The 16940-nt window shown below is 36.7% G+C and overlaps 1 protein-coding gene across 8 annotated transcripts in view; it reads right to left on the bottom strand.

Annotated features, from left to right (window-relative positions):
• RASAL2 (RAS protein activator like 2) overlaps positions 1 to 16940 on the bottom strand; it is a 287911-nt gene that overhangs the window by 121947 nt on the left and 149024 nt on the right. For all 8 annotated transcript variants that reach the window (XM_063428261.1, XM_063428262.1, XM_063428265.1 and 5 more), the window contains exon 2: positions 10222 to 10349. In XM_063428261.1, coding sequence (XP_063284331.1) covers positions 10222 to 10349 — 128 coding nt within the window. The remainder of the gene's footprint in view (positions 1 to 10221; positions 10350 to 16940) is intronic.

Genomic DNA, 16940 nt, shown 5'->3' with positions numbered 1-16940 from the left:
AAATACATGTTTTTTTACTTTTATGTGAAAAATCTTTTACTCATCTACAAAAGCGAATGAAAAAAACTGCTAAATAGATTCAAAACTTTGTCCTGAGTTTAAAAATACCCAGTGTTTACACGTATTTTGCTATTTTTTTGCATGTTATAGGGCTATAAGTACAAGTAGGATATTGCGGTTTCAAAACATACATTTTTAAAATGTATCAATAGTGACATTGTAACACTATTATCTGTCATAAATCGCTGAATAACACCCCACATGTACATATTTTTTTTAAAGTAGACAACCCAGGGTATTCAATATGGGGTTTGTCCAGACTTTTTTAGTAGCCACTTAGTTGCAAACACTAGCCAAAGCATATTTGTTTGTGTGTGAAAAAAGTAAAAAACTAAATTGAACGCTAATTTTGGCCAGTGTTTGTGACTAAGTGGTTACTAAAAAAGACTGGACATACCCCATTTGCAATACCTTGGGTTGTCTTCTTTTGCAAATGGTATGCCATCATGGGGGTAATGCTCATCCCTGGGCTACCATACGCTCTCAAAGGCAACGTAACCAACCTGGCCATTTTCAATGTAAAAATATTTGACCCATATATTTGACCCTGTAACTTTCAAAAACGCTATAAAACCTGTACATGGGGGGTACTTTTATACTCAGGAGACTTTGCTGAACACAAATATTAGTGTTTCAAAACTGGAAAATGTATCACAACAATTATATCATCAGTAAAAGTGCTGTTTGTGTGTGAAAAATGCAAAAAAAAGTCACTTTCACTGACAATATCATCGCTGTGATATGTTTTACTGTTTTGAATCACTAATATTTGTGTTCAGCAAAGTCTCCCGAGTAAAACAGTACCCCCCATGTACAGGTTTTAGGGTGTCGTAGAACGTTACAGGGTAAAATACAGTGACAGCAAATTAAATTCTCTGGACTTTTGGCCTGGCTTGGCAGGCAGGTCCCTTAAATTGCAATCAATAAAATAACTTAATTATGTAAAAATATTACATAAATACGCACGTAGAATTTAAATATATATGCATATTTATATATTTGAAGTCTACGTGTATATTTATATAATTATTTATGTAATTTTGTATATGGACATATGAATAGTTTGTATTCTTTTTATTTATTTATATATACATAGATATATAGACAATTTCATTCTAAGTGTATTTTGATATAAATATATATATATATATATATTAATATCAAAATACAGTTAGAATAAAATTTCGTATAGATATACAATTTTTTTTAAAATTTTTACATGTTTAATTTAATTTAAATTACTTTTTATTTGTATTTTATAATATATATATACACAATATATAGTTATTATATATATTATATATATATATACGTGTGTAATTTAATTATAAGTGTATTTTTATATTAATATATGTACATATTAATATAAAAATTCACTTAGTATGACATTATATATATGATATATAGACGTATATTATATAGGTATAATATATGTCTATATATCATATATATATATATATATATATAACACATATATAATAATATTTTTTTTTATTCACTTTAACTTTTTATGATTTTACACTTGCAGGGAGACTGCCTGTCAGCACAGACAGTCCCCCTGCAGGCAGACACATGGACACCTATTGTGACCATGTGGTCGCCCTGTTGGGCGATCACATGGCCACAGGGGTCCTAATCCGCCATGGGGAGACTGTCTGGGCTGCAGGCAGTCTCCCCACAACGGGAGCACCGCCGATCGCCGCCGGGGGAACGACGGCGATCGGGTAAGTACCTCTTAAATTTAGGACGGTTCAGGACCGTCGTAGGTCGGCAACGCAAAAATGCCGATGACGGTCCTGAACCGTCCTGCGTCGTTAAGGGGTTAAGTAGCTAAATCAACATAGTTGTGATTTCTGAAGAAACTAAATAACAATTGAGATTACAGTCCAGACATGTCTGCCCAGTTCACACTGGTGCCATACAGTCACAAACAATCATACAGCATCACATGGAAGTATTACAACAATTCATACAGTTGAATAAGTCTGGAAACATATTTTGAAGGGACACTATAGTCACCAAAACAACTTTAGCTTAATGGACCAGGTTTAGTGCATAGATCATGCCCTGCACTATCACTGCTCAATTCTCTGCCATTTAGGACTTAAATCACTTTGTTTGTGTATCCCTAGGCACCTCTTCCTGCATGTGACAAGCAGCCTTCCAAAAGACTTCCTCTAAAGAGTCATCAAATGTTTCCACTTCCTTTATTGCAAATTCTGTTTAATTTAGAATGTCTTACCTCCTGCTCTGTTAATAGCTTGCTAGACCCTACAGGAGCCTCCTGTCTGGGATTAAAGTTCAATTTACAGAGCAGGAGATCAAAACTTTTAAAGTAAATTACAGCAGATTGAAAGTGAAACCTTTTTTTTTATGTAGGCTGTGTAAATCACAGCCAGGGTAGGTGTGGGGTGGCAAGGGCTGCATAGACAAAATCAAAATGTGTTTAACTCCACAATGGCAGTGAATTGAGCAGTGCAACTTCAGACACTATAGGTACCTATAACATTTCATCTTATTGAAGTGGTCTGGGTGCAAAGTCCCTGTCCCCTTAATCCTTCAATGTGAATTATTGCAGTTTCTGAGAATCTGAAATGGTTAGGACTGCCTCTTGTGACTGTCTGCCAGCCACCAGAGGCACTTCCTCCTTGTGAGGCAACTTTTAATCGCCTGACGTCCTCACACTCTGCATGAGAACATCCAGTATTCATAAAATCCCCACAGGAAAGCATTCCAGCAATGCTTTCCTATCGGGGTGGCCTAATTCGCTCGTCGCGCATGCGCCCCCTTCTCCTTAGGGTGACATCGGAGAAGGCACTTTGAGCGACATTGTCGCTGGTATCGGGTGAGTACAGTAATGGTTTATAAACCCTTAGTGCAAGCGAGCTAAAGTGTTTGGAATTCACTATAATATATCTTTAAGCTTAACTTATTTTGGTGACTATAGTGTGCATTTAAGAGAAGTGTTAAGCCGACAGAAGTTAAATATGGCTGAACAAAAACTTACAGGTAGATTTATCACACCTCTCTGTCACACACGGTGATAGAGAGGTGATGATTTGGGTTTGTTTTGCAGCCACATGAACTGGGAACATTGCCGTAATTAAGTTGACCATAAACTCCTCTGTATATCGAAGTATTTTAGAGTCGAATCTGAGGCCATCTGTCTGAAAGCTAAAGCTTGCCCAAAATTGGGTCACGCAACAGGACAATGCTCGCAGCACACCAGAATGGCTTAAAATGAAAAGAATCAAGGTGTTGCAATGGCCCAGTCAAAGTCAACACCTCAACCCGACTGAAATGCTGTAGTGGGGCTTTAAGAGAGCTGTGCATTAACAAATGCCAGAAAACATCAAAACTGAGCAAGGTTGCAAACAAGAGTGGGACAAAATTTCTTCACAACGATGTAAGAGACTTCTAAAGTCATACAGAAAACAATTACTTCACGTTATTGCTGCTAAAGGTGGTTCTACAAGCGAGAGAGAGAGAGAGATGGAGGGGAAAAAAAAAATCATGACAGTGAGGACTACTATGGTGATGTGAAGTTTTTTTTTATATGTTCAGTGGCAGTGTGCTTCAGTTAAGTAACCAAGTTAAAGGAGAAGCGAAAAGGAAGCTCATTGCAGCATGAACTATGCAGTAAATTTTTGGTTATGGTGTATGGAGTGTCTCTTTAAATAGTCATAGGAAGTTCCAATCATATATTTTGATTTCTAAAGAGCAAGAATTGAATCACAACGACAGTGCATACACAGAATACATGCTTTCCACTTGCTCCGGGCACAATCAGCAACCGGAAAACAAAGTATTTGGCAGAAAAAGGCTGCCTTCTGTTTGTTTGTGATGAGAAAAGCATGTGGAGTATCCTGCTCGTCATTCTCAGAAATGATTGAGAACTGGCTTATCAGGTGGCACCTATTGAGTAGGAATAAACATGCACGCATATCTAGTACAGAGGAAAGAAAACTGAAAACGATAACCTATCAAGTCCATCTAGTCTACAAATTGCAGAATCTGTTTCTATTTCCACAGACCATTTAAAAAATAAGCACTATAATAAAATTTAAAGTAATAACAAATATAAGTCTAAATGGAAACACCAATATTAAATGAGGGTGAATATTTACAGATTTATGGTACCAACTCTATAGTCTAGATATAATTAGATGAAACCGTGAGCTACCAAATTGCATGAAAGGATTACTTCAAAACCCATGACCACTTCACTAATTTGAAGCAGTCATAGTGCCTGGAAATCTGTGCAAATTTGGCATCATTTGAGAAATCTGTATCTTACTAAATTGCTTGGAAAGTCTATCTTCAATATCATATGCAATGTAATGGCCTTGCTAATTTTGTGATTGTTGTATCTTCCCACTTATCATGTTTGTTTATGTAAAGAGACCAGATGAGAGTATCCCCCCAAAAAACTACATCCATTCTATCCTATTTAGAAAAGTTTATTTTCCTAAAGTGTAATTTTCCAGGTAACATAGTAAAATACAGTTTTCTCACTGCCCCAAGCTGAAAGAGATTGGAATTGTGACTGCTCAAACAGCTCAGAGAACAAATAAATGAACATTTGGAAATGAGGGAGTTAAATATTTTTTCTGGAACACTAGTCAGATTTGATGAAGCCATTGTTTAAGTAGCACATAAACTTTTCTTAACCCCTTAAGGACCGGACTGTTTTTGCAATGTTGTACATTTGCGACCAGGCATCTTTTTACACTTTTGTGGGGTTTGTGTTTAGCTGTAATTTTCCGCTCTCTCATTTACTGTTCCCATACAAATTATATATTGTTTTTTTTCAGGACAAAAGGGGCTTTCTTTACATACCATTATTTATATAATCTCATGTAATTTAATTTTTTAAAAATGAAAAAATATGATGAAAAATTGAAAAAAATACATGTTTTTTTACTTTTATGTGAAAAATCTTTTACTCATCTACAAAAGCGAATGAAAAAAACTGCTAAATAGATTCAAAACTTTGTCCTGAGTTTAAAAATACCCAGTGTTTACACGTATTTTGCTATTTTTTTGCATGTTATAGGGCTATAAGTACAAGTAGGATATTGCGGTTTCAAAACATACATTTTTAAAATGTATCAATAGTGACATTGTAACACTATTATCTGTCATAAATCGCTGAATAACACCCCACATGTACATATTTTTTTTAAAGTAGACAACCCAGGGTATTCAATATGGGGTTTGTCCAGACTTTTTTAGTAGCCACTTAGTTGCAAACACTAGCCAAAGCATATTTGTTTGTGTGTGAAAAAAGTAAAAAACTAAATTGAACGCTAATTTTGGCCAGTGTTTGTGACTAAGTGGTTACTAAAAAAGACTGGACATACCCCATTTGCAATACCTTGGGTTGTCTTCTTTTGCAAATGGTATGCCATCATGGGGGTAATGCTCATCCCTGGGCTACCATACGCTCTCAAAGGCAACGTAACCAACCTGGCCATTTTCAATGTAAAAATATTTGACCCATATATTTGACCCTGTAACTTTCAAAAACGCTATAAAACCTGTACATGGGGGGTACTTTTATACTCAGGAGACTTTGCTGAACACAAATATTAGTGTTTCAAAACTGGAAAATGTATCACAACAATTATATCATCAGTAAAAGTGCTGTTTGTGTGTGAAAAATGCAAAAAAAAGTCACTTTCACTGACAATATCATCGCTGTGATATGTTTTACTGTTTTGAATCACTAATATTTGTGTTCAGCAAAGTCTCCCGAGTAAAACAGTACCCCCCATGTACAGGTTTTAGGGTGTCGTAGAACGTTACAGGGTAAAATACAGTGACAGCAAATTAAATTCTCTGGACTTTTGGCCTGGCTTGGCAGGCAGGTCCCTTAAATTGCAATCAATAAAATAACTTAATTATGTAAAAATATTACATAAATACGCACGTAGAATTTAAATATATATGCATATTTATATATTTGAAGTCTACGTGTATATTTATATAATTATTTATGTAATTTTGTATATGGACATATGAATAGTTTGTATTCTTTTTATTTATTTATATATACATAGATATATAGACAATTTCATTCTAAGTGTATTTTGATATAAATATATATATATATATATATATTAATATCAAAATACAGTTAGAATAAAATTTCGTATAGATATACAATTTTTTTTAAAATTTTTACATGTTTAATTTAATTTAAATTACTTTTTATTTGTATTTTATAATATATATATACACAATATATAGTTATTATATATATTATATATATATATATACGTGTGTAATTTAATTATAAGTGTATTTTTATATTAATATATGTACATATTAATATAAAAATTCACTTAGTATGACATTATATATATGATATATAGACGTATATTATATAGGTATAATATATGTCTATATATCATATATATATATATATATATAACACATATATAATAATATTTTTTTTTTATTCACTTTAACTTTTTATGATTTTACACTTGCAGGGAGACTGCCTGTCAGCACAGACAGTCCCCCTGCAGGCAGACACATGGACACCTATTGTGACCATGTGGTCGCCCTGTTGGGCGATCACATGGCCACAGGGGTCCTAATCCGCCATGGGGAGACTGTCTGGGCTGCAGGCAGTCTCCCCACAACGGGAGCACCGCCGATCGCCGCCGGGGGAACGACGGCGATCGGGTAAGTACCTCTTAAATTTAGGACGGTTCAGGACCGTCGTAGGTCGGCAACGCAAAAATGCCGATGACGGTCCTGAACCGTCCTGCGTCGTTAAGGGGTTAAGTAGCTAAATCAACATAGTTGTGATTTCTGAAGAAACTAAATAACAATTGAGATTACAGTCCAGACATGTCTGCCCAGTTCACACTGGTGCCATACAGTCACAAACAATCATACAGCATCACATGGAAGTATTACAACAATTCATACAGTTGAATAAGTCTGGAAACATATTTTGAAGGGACACTATAGTCACCAAAACAACTTTAGCTTAATGGACCAGGTTTAGTGCATAGATCATGCCCTGCACTATCACTGCTCAATTCTCTGCCATTTAGGACTTAAATCACTTTGTTTGTGTATCCCTAGGCACCTCTTCCTGCATGTGACAAGCAGCCTTCCAAAAGACTTCCTCTAAAGAGTCATCAAATGTTTCCACTTCCTTTATTGCAAATTCTGTTTAATTTAGAATGTCTTACCTCCTGCTCTGTTAATAGCTTGCTAGACCCTACAGGAGCCTCCTGTCTGGGATTAAAGTTCAATTTACAGAGCAGGAGATCAAAACTTTTAAAGTAAATTACAGCAGATTGAAAGTGAAACCTTTTTTTTTATGTAGGCTGTGTAAATCACAGCCAGGGTAGGTGTGGGGTGGCAAGGGCTGCATAGACAAAATCAAAATGTGTTTAACTCCACAATGGCAGTGAATTGAGCAGTGCAACTTCAGACACTATAGGTACCTATAACATTTCATCTTATTGAAGTGGTCTGGGTGCAAAGTCCCTGTCCCCTTAATCCTTCAATGTGAATTATTGCAGTTTCTGAGAATCTGAAATGGTTAGGACTGCCTCTTGTGACTGTCTGCCAGCCACCAGAGGCACTTCCTCCTTGTGAGGCAACTTTTAATCGCCTGACGTCCTCACACTCTGCATGAGAACATCCAGTATTCATAAAATCCCCACAGGAAAGCATTCCAGCAATGCTTTCCTATCGGGGTGGCCTAATTCGCTCGTCGCGCATGCGCCCCCTTCTCCTTAGGGTGACATCGGAGAAGGCACTTTGAGCGACATTGTCGCTGGTATCGGGTGAGTACAGTAATGGTTTATAAACCCTTAGTGCAAGCGAGCTAAAGTGTTTGGAATTCACTATAATATATCTTTAAGCTTAACTTATTTTGGTGACTATAGTGTGCATTTAAGAGAAGTGTTAAGCCGACAGAAGTTAAATATGGCTGAACAAAAACTTACAGGTAGATTTATCTACCTGTAAGATTTAAATCAAGTCGATCTAAAATTACCATTCAATAAGACTCAATTTAAATCATGATTTTTAAATGTAAAGACTTATTCTTGCTGGTTGTTATAATCGTAAAACCTGCAACCAGATGAGAACAACAATTTTTAGAATAGCTTTAACAGATATATCAGAACTGATTTCGTATTATTACATTAGAAATACATGGATAGATAATGATGAAATGATTGCAAGGTGAACTACCTCCAGTTTAATAGGTTAATAACTCATGTTTGGAGAGCAACTTAAATGATCACTAACCCACACCATTTCATATCAATGGTCCATTAGTTTTAACCCTGCAAAGCACTGACATAAAATATCCCTCTTGCATCTTTTCTCTAAGGGGAGATGGAGGAAGGGGGGTAGGGCGTCTTGTGGGGTCTTTTTTTATTGCTTGTCATGAAAAACACAGAACTTATTGTATAGGCTGCTTTCTTAGGGGGCTCTGTTAGCCCATGCTTTTCATTTTTAGCAAAAAAAATGTGGAATTCTGCATTGCCTCCTGAAAACTTAGAGATGATCTTAGTCAGACAGGACACTAATTTCACACTCCAGAAAACACATTGAAATATGTGATATTTGAATACAGATAGTGCTTTTCTGAATGGTATGTTATTATTATATACTTTGTTATAGCTGATATTCCTGCTTAAATGCAGGAGACACTGTTACTGCATAGGTGAGCGACCAGCTGTGTCTTGGATAAACAGCCTTTTTACTTACGTACCTTTTTGTCCTCGCTGTGCTGCTCTCTCACTGCTGGTCCCTCCTCCTTGGCTGAGATCATCAATCTTGATGAACTCCGCCAATCCAAAGCTTCCCCCTACTTAAGCATTGGGAGGCAAATCGCAGTTATGCATTAATTAAATGCTTCTATAGGAGCAGCATTTAAACACAGAAACTCTAGTGGTGGCTCTCAGTAGGCAGACACTAGAGGTATGCTTAAAATGTACACTGTAGGCACTCAGACCACTTCAGCTTTATCATTGAAGTGGTCTGGGCACAGTGTCCCTATTGCCCTTAGTCATGCAATGTAAAACACTGCAGCTTTCGAGAAACTGCAATGTTTACATTGTAGCATTAAGACAGCCACTTTCGATTCCAGAATTTTACCGGACTTTAGGTCACGTAAACATTCTGCATGAGGACATCCAGCGTCTGTTAAATCCCCACAGAAAAGCTTTGATTTAAAGGGACACTATAGTCACCTGAACAACTTCAGCTTAATGAGGTTGTTCAGGTGAGAACTATAGCTCCCTGCAGCCTTTATCACGTAAACACTATTTTCAGAGAAAATACAGTGTTTACATTGAAAGCTAGGAACACCTCCAGTTGCAGTCACTCAGAGTGAACCAGAGGAACTTCTGAGTTGATGGAGGCATAATATGCCTCCATCCACTCAGATCTGCTGTGCACGAGCATCCTGTGATTCAGTATCTCCTCCCACTGCATGCAGACACTGAACTTTACTCGCAGAGATTCATTGATTCAATTCATCTCTATGAGGAGATGTTGATTGGCCAGGGCTGTGTTTGAATCATGCTGGCTCTGCCCCTGATCAGCCTCCTTGTCAGTCTCAGCCAATCCTATGGGGATGCACTGTGATTGGATCAGGCTATCACATGTCAGCAGACTGCTCGTTTTTCCTGAGTCTAACAGCATGCAGATTTACAGCTTCTGGCTTGAATACAGTAAGATTTTTACTATATTTATGGAGGTATGAGGGGGCCAGGGGGGCTAGATGGTGGTGTTAACACTATAGAGTCAGGAATACATGTAGTTGCACTGGTGACTATAGTGTCCCTTTAATACATTCCTATGGGGTGGGCCTAATGCGCTTGCGGCATGCTCATTAGAACCCCTACCTGTCGGATGACTGATGACGTCGGAGGAGGTGGAGGACCGACCCACCGCCGAGGAACATCCGTACAGGAGTCTGGTAAGTGACTACAGGGATTTTAACTCTTTATTGGACATATAATAACATTAAAAAATAAATTAAACTAACACTTTACCTTTCCATTAAAAATCCAGAGTCAAGTGTTTCTTTATCATAATGTTAACATATGCTAAAGTAAAATATTCAGAGTGGCCTCGTGCATCCTGAAGATCTGAAGAACAGAGAGTGACCCTTACCTCGTCCTCACGGTTGAGTAGGACCAGTTGACTTTCTGTAAGGATGCAGTACTTTCTTTCCCATGTGGTACTCTCCGTGTAGGGAGACTGGCCACATGACATCCGGTGGGTGGGAGGGCCTTTCACATCTATCGAACAAAACACAAAGAGAACAGTTAGTACAGTGATATTTTTATAAATCAGAAAGTGTTTATCTTCATATGAGGTAATCTCTTTGTTAGCAGTTTAAGTCAGATTAATAGTAAACTTGATTTATAGCCTCATAGTATAGCAAAGTTTAAGTAATTAACCCAGCACTTGACCAACTGCAAAGAAAGCAACATAATATTTTATATGAAGTTGGGAAGATGCAAAAATCAAATGTATGCAGTTTCTTGTTTATATACACACTGGACTGGCTAAATCTCTTGAACATGTATAAATAAGATTTGGCAGGATGTTTTCTTACTCTCTCTGTTAAACAGCACAAATATGGCAGTAGATTATCTGTTTTAATTTAAAAGCAATTCTCGTGATACGATACGTATTAGTAGAGGACTTATCCTAACCATTATAGTTGATATATCACTTTAACACAGTATTGTCTGGTACAACTCTGTATACATGTCAATCCTATAATTAGAGCTTCCTAAAGACTAGACAAGTTCTATTTTGTGGTTAAGCTGCACTTCAAGGAACATTTCTCATTTTGGTCACAAGAGGGCAGTCATTCCTTAATTACAAACGGTAAAAACAATTTTTTAAAAAATGGGAATAAGTCAAGCGTACTAATTTGAGGGATAGACCAAGCATAGCACATACCACCAAAAAGGAAAGCAAATTCTACTTGCACTGTAGGCACTGGACCTCCCATAAACCACAATGACCATGGCACATAATGCAATCCAGTGTACATTATGGGGTAAATCATAAAAACCTCATTATGCATTGTTTTTGGTTATAGGATACTTTGCTCTTAACACATTAGGAAGGCACTACCCCTTTTTATATGAGATATGAAATAATCAAGTTGATTAACAAAATTGCAATCAATCTATAAATATTAATAGTATTACCATTGTAGATAAAACGTAGAATTATTGCTACATTTATAGTTCCAATAGTTGCTGTTAAACATATTGTAATAACTGAATTACACACTAATGCCCAAAGGGCTGCAATTATTAGAGATTTTGAAAGATCTGGATGCGTGGGATTTTTTTTCCCCCAATGAGTGGATAGCAGCACCAGGCAGGAAATGAATCAACACCTTCTGTCAATCTTCACCACTGCCCAAAGGGAGATGGAAAGTCTCCAAAAAAAATAAAAATAAAAGGAAGAAAAAAAATAATCAGGAAGCACTCTATAACATGGTATAGATTTTAAGTGATTAGGATGAAATAGTTATCCGCTATCCATATATAGCTAACACAAAGGGACCTATACTCTGAAAGTACCATTTTAAAGGACCCAAAGTTAAATTTGGGTGGTGTACCATTAAACTGGAATATTAGCTTAGTGATCAATTCTTAAAATCAGAATACAAATAACATTAAAATACTTTTTGGTTTTTGCAGGGAGAGGGGGCTTGACTGCCATGCTGAGCATTGATGAATGGAATTGCTCAAAAAATGGATAGCAGCTATTGCAGCAGTTTACTAGCTTATACAGTTTTGTGAACCGGCCTAGGTTAAGCTCTTAGAGCGGCAGCTTGGCCTGCTCTGCCCAAGATGTACATGCGATGTGAGACACTGCACACAAAATGTGGACAAATTGATACAGGCAACCTGGAACACTCTGCCTAAGTGACAACTTGAGAGGCAGGCATAGAGAGGATATGATTTTTACCAAATGAGTCTTGTCATTTTTTTCTCTTTCTCAATTATAAACCTCTTCCTGGTTTTTCAGACAGCCAGATAGGTTTTCTCCTGCTTCTGTTTGCTACACTAGGTTAAAGCAGTCCTGACTTTACCTTCCCTGGCTGTGTTTGACCACAGATGCTTCTCCATGAAAAAAAACGGGGTAAAAGGGAAGGGTTTGCAGTAGCTCCAGACACCATATTTTTCATGTACTGTACTGGAACTCCATACTGCCATAACGTCTCATGAGTTCAAACTACGACACCTGTGTGTAGCATTTGTCCTTGTGGGGGGTAAATAAAGGCAAGTTTTTATGTTTTTTCATATACACAGCATTTTACGTTACGGTCTCTTTTTATAAATTATTTATATAATGCTGAGACGATAACATCATGTTTGATAAATTAGTACTTCATCTTACTCCATTGTACTAATTTGTTAAATTCCAATAAACATTAAAAAAAGCCATTGACTTTTGTCAATTCAGAAACAAGGATCTTGTCCCCCCCCCCTTCTCTCTGCGCCTTTTAAAAACATACTTTTTATGATGCATATTAGCTTGTGACATGCACAGCGATTAGATGTAAAGAGTGAAAATTCAAGTTGTATCCACACCACATATAGAACAGTCTGTGCTTCTCCTTGTGACTAAAACAAGTAATATGTTTTATGGTTTAAGCGTGGTTGTGACAACGCTCAAAATTCTTCAGACATTATAGAAAATGAATTCCAGTGGTAAATGTGAGGCCAAAGGTTGTGACATTGCCCTTGCAAAGTTTAGTTTCAAAACCATTTTTCATAACACCATCTCCATGCACTTCTAATAGAAAGGGAGGGGAATTTCCATCTGTGAGTCCTCTTTCTAATGTAAACTTGCCAAACCAGAAATACCAATTTGACACCACCACCTACTCTGTGTGGAACAAGTGGGTGAGATGGCAACTGTATTTCCATTTTGATACCAAGAAGGAAGTTCATCCTTGACATTACCAGTTTGTTTTTGAAAGACCATTCTAGTAAAGTTACTATAGAATATATAGTGACTTTACTAAAACAGTCTTTAAAAATAAAAACAATGTTCAGTATATATGATAAGTAAAAATACAGAACAAGTAGACAAAAGTAGCTCCGAAAAAAGGGGATTTTTTTTTTTAGGGTAAGAACAGTGACAGCAGACAGCTAACAGGCTGGGACAACAAAAAAAATTCCAGCACTGAGGGGGATAAGAGGAATTAATATTAACAAAACCATTCAGCTGCATTCAAAATCCCCTTTGAATCATGTATCATACAATGAGGCATTGAGGCAATAAGAAAAAATTATCATTCTTGCTCCCTATGAGATCAAGGGGTCAAGTAACCCCTGTTCAGATGCTAATTTTTTAGTAAGGGACAGACTGATGGAAGAGTCGCCTCTTTTGCCTATGCATAGTTTGTCATTATGGTTGGTGCATTGAAGGAGCTAGACTAAAGTAGCCTTTTTTTCCCATGAATTCCAGAACTCTGTTAGATGCGGTTATAAATATTCAGAGCTTGCCTTGTTTTACAAACAAGAAAATAGCATGCACGGATAGACATTAGATCACAAACAGTGATTATGTACAACAAAAGGCAAAAGGAGAACTTTGGGAAAATAAACTAGCTTATTATCACAGCCAATCCTTTGAAAACCAGCTTAAAATTAGGGGGGGGGGAGGGGGGGGGGGGGCAGGGGGGGAGGGGAGGAATCAGCTAACAGGACAACTTTAATAAGGAAGATGGCTTTATAGATGTGGATATATCTGAAGGAAACGGCTTTCATTAGATGTAAAGGATGTTCCGACGCATGCACACTAGAAATGTGGAAATACAGCAAAATACATAAAACTGCGGAGTATTCACCTTGAAATTAAAAAAATCAAAAACATGAAAAACAAAACAAAAAGGAGGACCATGCACCTGTTATTCCCCAGAAGCCATGAAATAAAAACTAAAAACTAAATTTTTACATAAAATCCATTAAAGCTACTGAAAGGGAGGCAATTTAACTACACAGAAGCATCTGCCAATCTATCGTCAATATGTTAAGACTCATTAGCTTAATGATTTTTAAAAAGCACCCATATAACCCTTATTAAAATCTGACCGGATGACTAGAAACAATATAGCATTTGAAATTAAATATTTTGAGGCTCTAGACAATCCTATAGAATATATAATATGATTAAAAGTCTAGCTAATCCATCTATAACCACTTAACACGGTAATGCAGGGCATTGTACACCAAGTGATGACTTCATTTAATGCATTGTAGACCAGGGGGCTTTAAATTCCTAGGAGATGGAGATAGAGAAGATTCTAAAACCAGGACATAGTGTCTATTCACAAGGCCTCTCCTTTTGTGTTCTAATGGGCTTAGCTATAACCGAAGAAATCAATCCTAAAAGCCCCTTTGGGGACCTGATCTTAAATCTTGTAGCTTCGTCAGACCCTGTGGGAATGAGATAACAGATAAAGGAAGAAATGTAAGTATTGGCAATATGAGAAAAGAGTCTCTGCCATTCTTCAAAATACTGTCAGATGTATGTTAATAGCGCATTTAAAGTAAAGTGTTCATTGCGTTTTCAGATTTAGCAATAGGATCACATATTTACTATATGTTGTTAATGGAAATCATCTTAACTACAATAAAAAAAAAAAAAAAATCTGTTGCCCATTTCTCCAGCAGTATAGGATATAGTATTTTTTTTTGGCTACAAAAATAAAGACACTCTGTTCTTTTGCAATAAGCAGGAGGTGTGATTGTCAACATGTGGCACATTATGCTAAAAGGATACTTGCATTGCATTCAGATTATCCATTTACTGTAGTTTTATCCCACACATATTATGGTTTCCATGGCAAAATTATCACACCCATTCACCAACTCCACTTCTTGCTCAGTGCATTAAACATTTAAATGCTGGTACAGTAAGGTTTCTGTATAAAAATGACATATATATTTTTTTTCTTTTTCAAAAAGCCACCTCCTTGTTTCAGGCTTTGGAGATTAGGCACAGGACTGCAAGCAGCCACTTTATATTCTTTGGCCCAACAATCTCAATAACCATCTATTACGAGCAAAACCCTCTGTTCTGTGTCATGTTGTAATTAAGCATTCACTGTACTCGCTCATAATTGTGCTGTTACACGAATTTGTGTTTGGTAAACAAAAACAAAACAAAGTCAACTGCAAACGCTATTATCACTTACTGCAACGTTAACATTTTTATAGATCCCATGAACATCGTTTTCATTACATTTGAAATCCCAAACAATCCATGGAAAGGAGTCTGTAATCATGTCAAATTTTGCTCCATCTATATTTTTATTGTGGCTAGTTCATTCTAACCTGTTACACAAGAAGAGGGCACAAAATGGTCCAGTACTTTTGATTCCATGGGGGTGGTCACAACAATGACTATCTTAAAATGTCTGGTTTTTGTTTTGTTTGCTTTAAAGCTTCTCAGGACAAAAAAAAAAAAAAGATGGATTTCCTTAATTTTTTTGTTTGTTTCCGTTTTGGTTTTGTTTAGGTGGAAAACATCTTTAACAGTTTGAGCACACACTATCGTATGCTTACAGAAAACATTTCAATTGATTGGAATTCCAGACCCTGCAATTATTCCCCTGATAATACAGTAATGTGAGAAATTGGAGCTAATTCAACGCCATGGTTTAGTGCGAGAAACTGAAATGTCAAAAGGAAAATAATTAAGCTGTGAGCAGGCATTGCGGGGAAAATGTGTGGACTTTTTTTTTTTTTCCAGGGAAGGCAGAACATTCAATGGGTTGGTTAGAAGGCTATCAAAGCAACTGGAAATCCTCCTACCTCTCTGCTTAAAACGGAACACAATTAGGTGCCAAATATAAACTGCAATTATCTACTTAGGAGCAGCACAAAGCATGTCAAAGTATCCCCTGATTTAACACCCACACTACAATCTGTGGAAAGAAAACCTGCTGTCTCCGAATTGTGCCAGGATTCAAATAAACTCACCTCGCAAAGGTGCAGAGAGACAAAAATACTGCATTAAATGCACATGTTGGCTGATCACAGTGAATATCTCAGCACCTTCATTGTTTGCATACTACATTTGTTTTCTCCGGTGGTGCAGAGCATATTGTGAACTGCACTAATTAGGCACTGCTAGACCAGACTGACAAGGCTTTTCTCAATCTGGTCATTAGTGTATTTTTCTTCTGCAATTTGTCAACTACAGATCACAGAGAACTACAGATTCCCCCCTCACCCCCCGCACACAATTTTAAACCTCTTTCTAAAAAAAAAATAAAAAAATTCCACTTGCGCTATAAAATTAGTTACTGCAGCACTGGTGGGTGGTAAGGAAATATTAACAACAACAAAGATACAAAAGTGGGCGGTAGGTATTAAAAGGTTGACTACCCCTGGTGTAACCAAAACAGTTACGGTGTAGTCAACCAAAATACTAACTAAAATAGCTAAGCTGTAACAACAACTGGGTTTGGAGCACATTTGATCATTATTTTGGACTAAATTGGGCAATTCTTTTTATTTGCTACATTTTACGTTTTAGTTGATATACCACATTGATAGAACAAATGTACATTTTGAGGCAGGCCCAGTGAAAAGGCAAAATGTCATCACTATAAACCTTGCTAAGGGTTGACGAACATAATAATAGTAACATGGCTAGACCACCGATTGGCAGCAAAATCTTTCACATAAGAATATTATTTTAAGTTTATGAGACAGACACAGGAAAGTCAGCAACCGTCCGCTGTGTAGATTTTCAATAAACCTCTGTAAGCAATAGCGAGTGAAGCACAATACAGCCTTTAAAACCTTGGCTTTCTTATAGTAAACATGAAACATAGTTAT

The sequence above is a fragment of the Pelobates fuscus genome, chromosome 7 (genome assembly GCF_036172605.1).
Source record: "Pelobates fuscus isolate aPelFus1 chromosome 7, aPelFus1.pri, whole genome shotgun sequence".
NCBI classification, from domain to species: Eukaryota; Metazoa; Chordata; class Amphibia; order Anura; family Pelobatidae; genus Pelobates; species Pelobates fuscus.
Note: the sequence above shows the minus strand (reverse complement) of the source record. Positions and strands in the feature narration are given on the sequence as shown.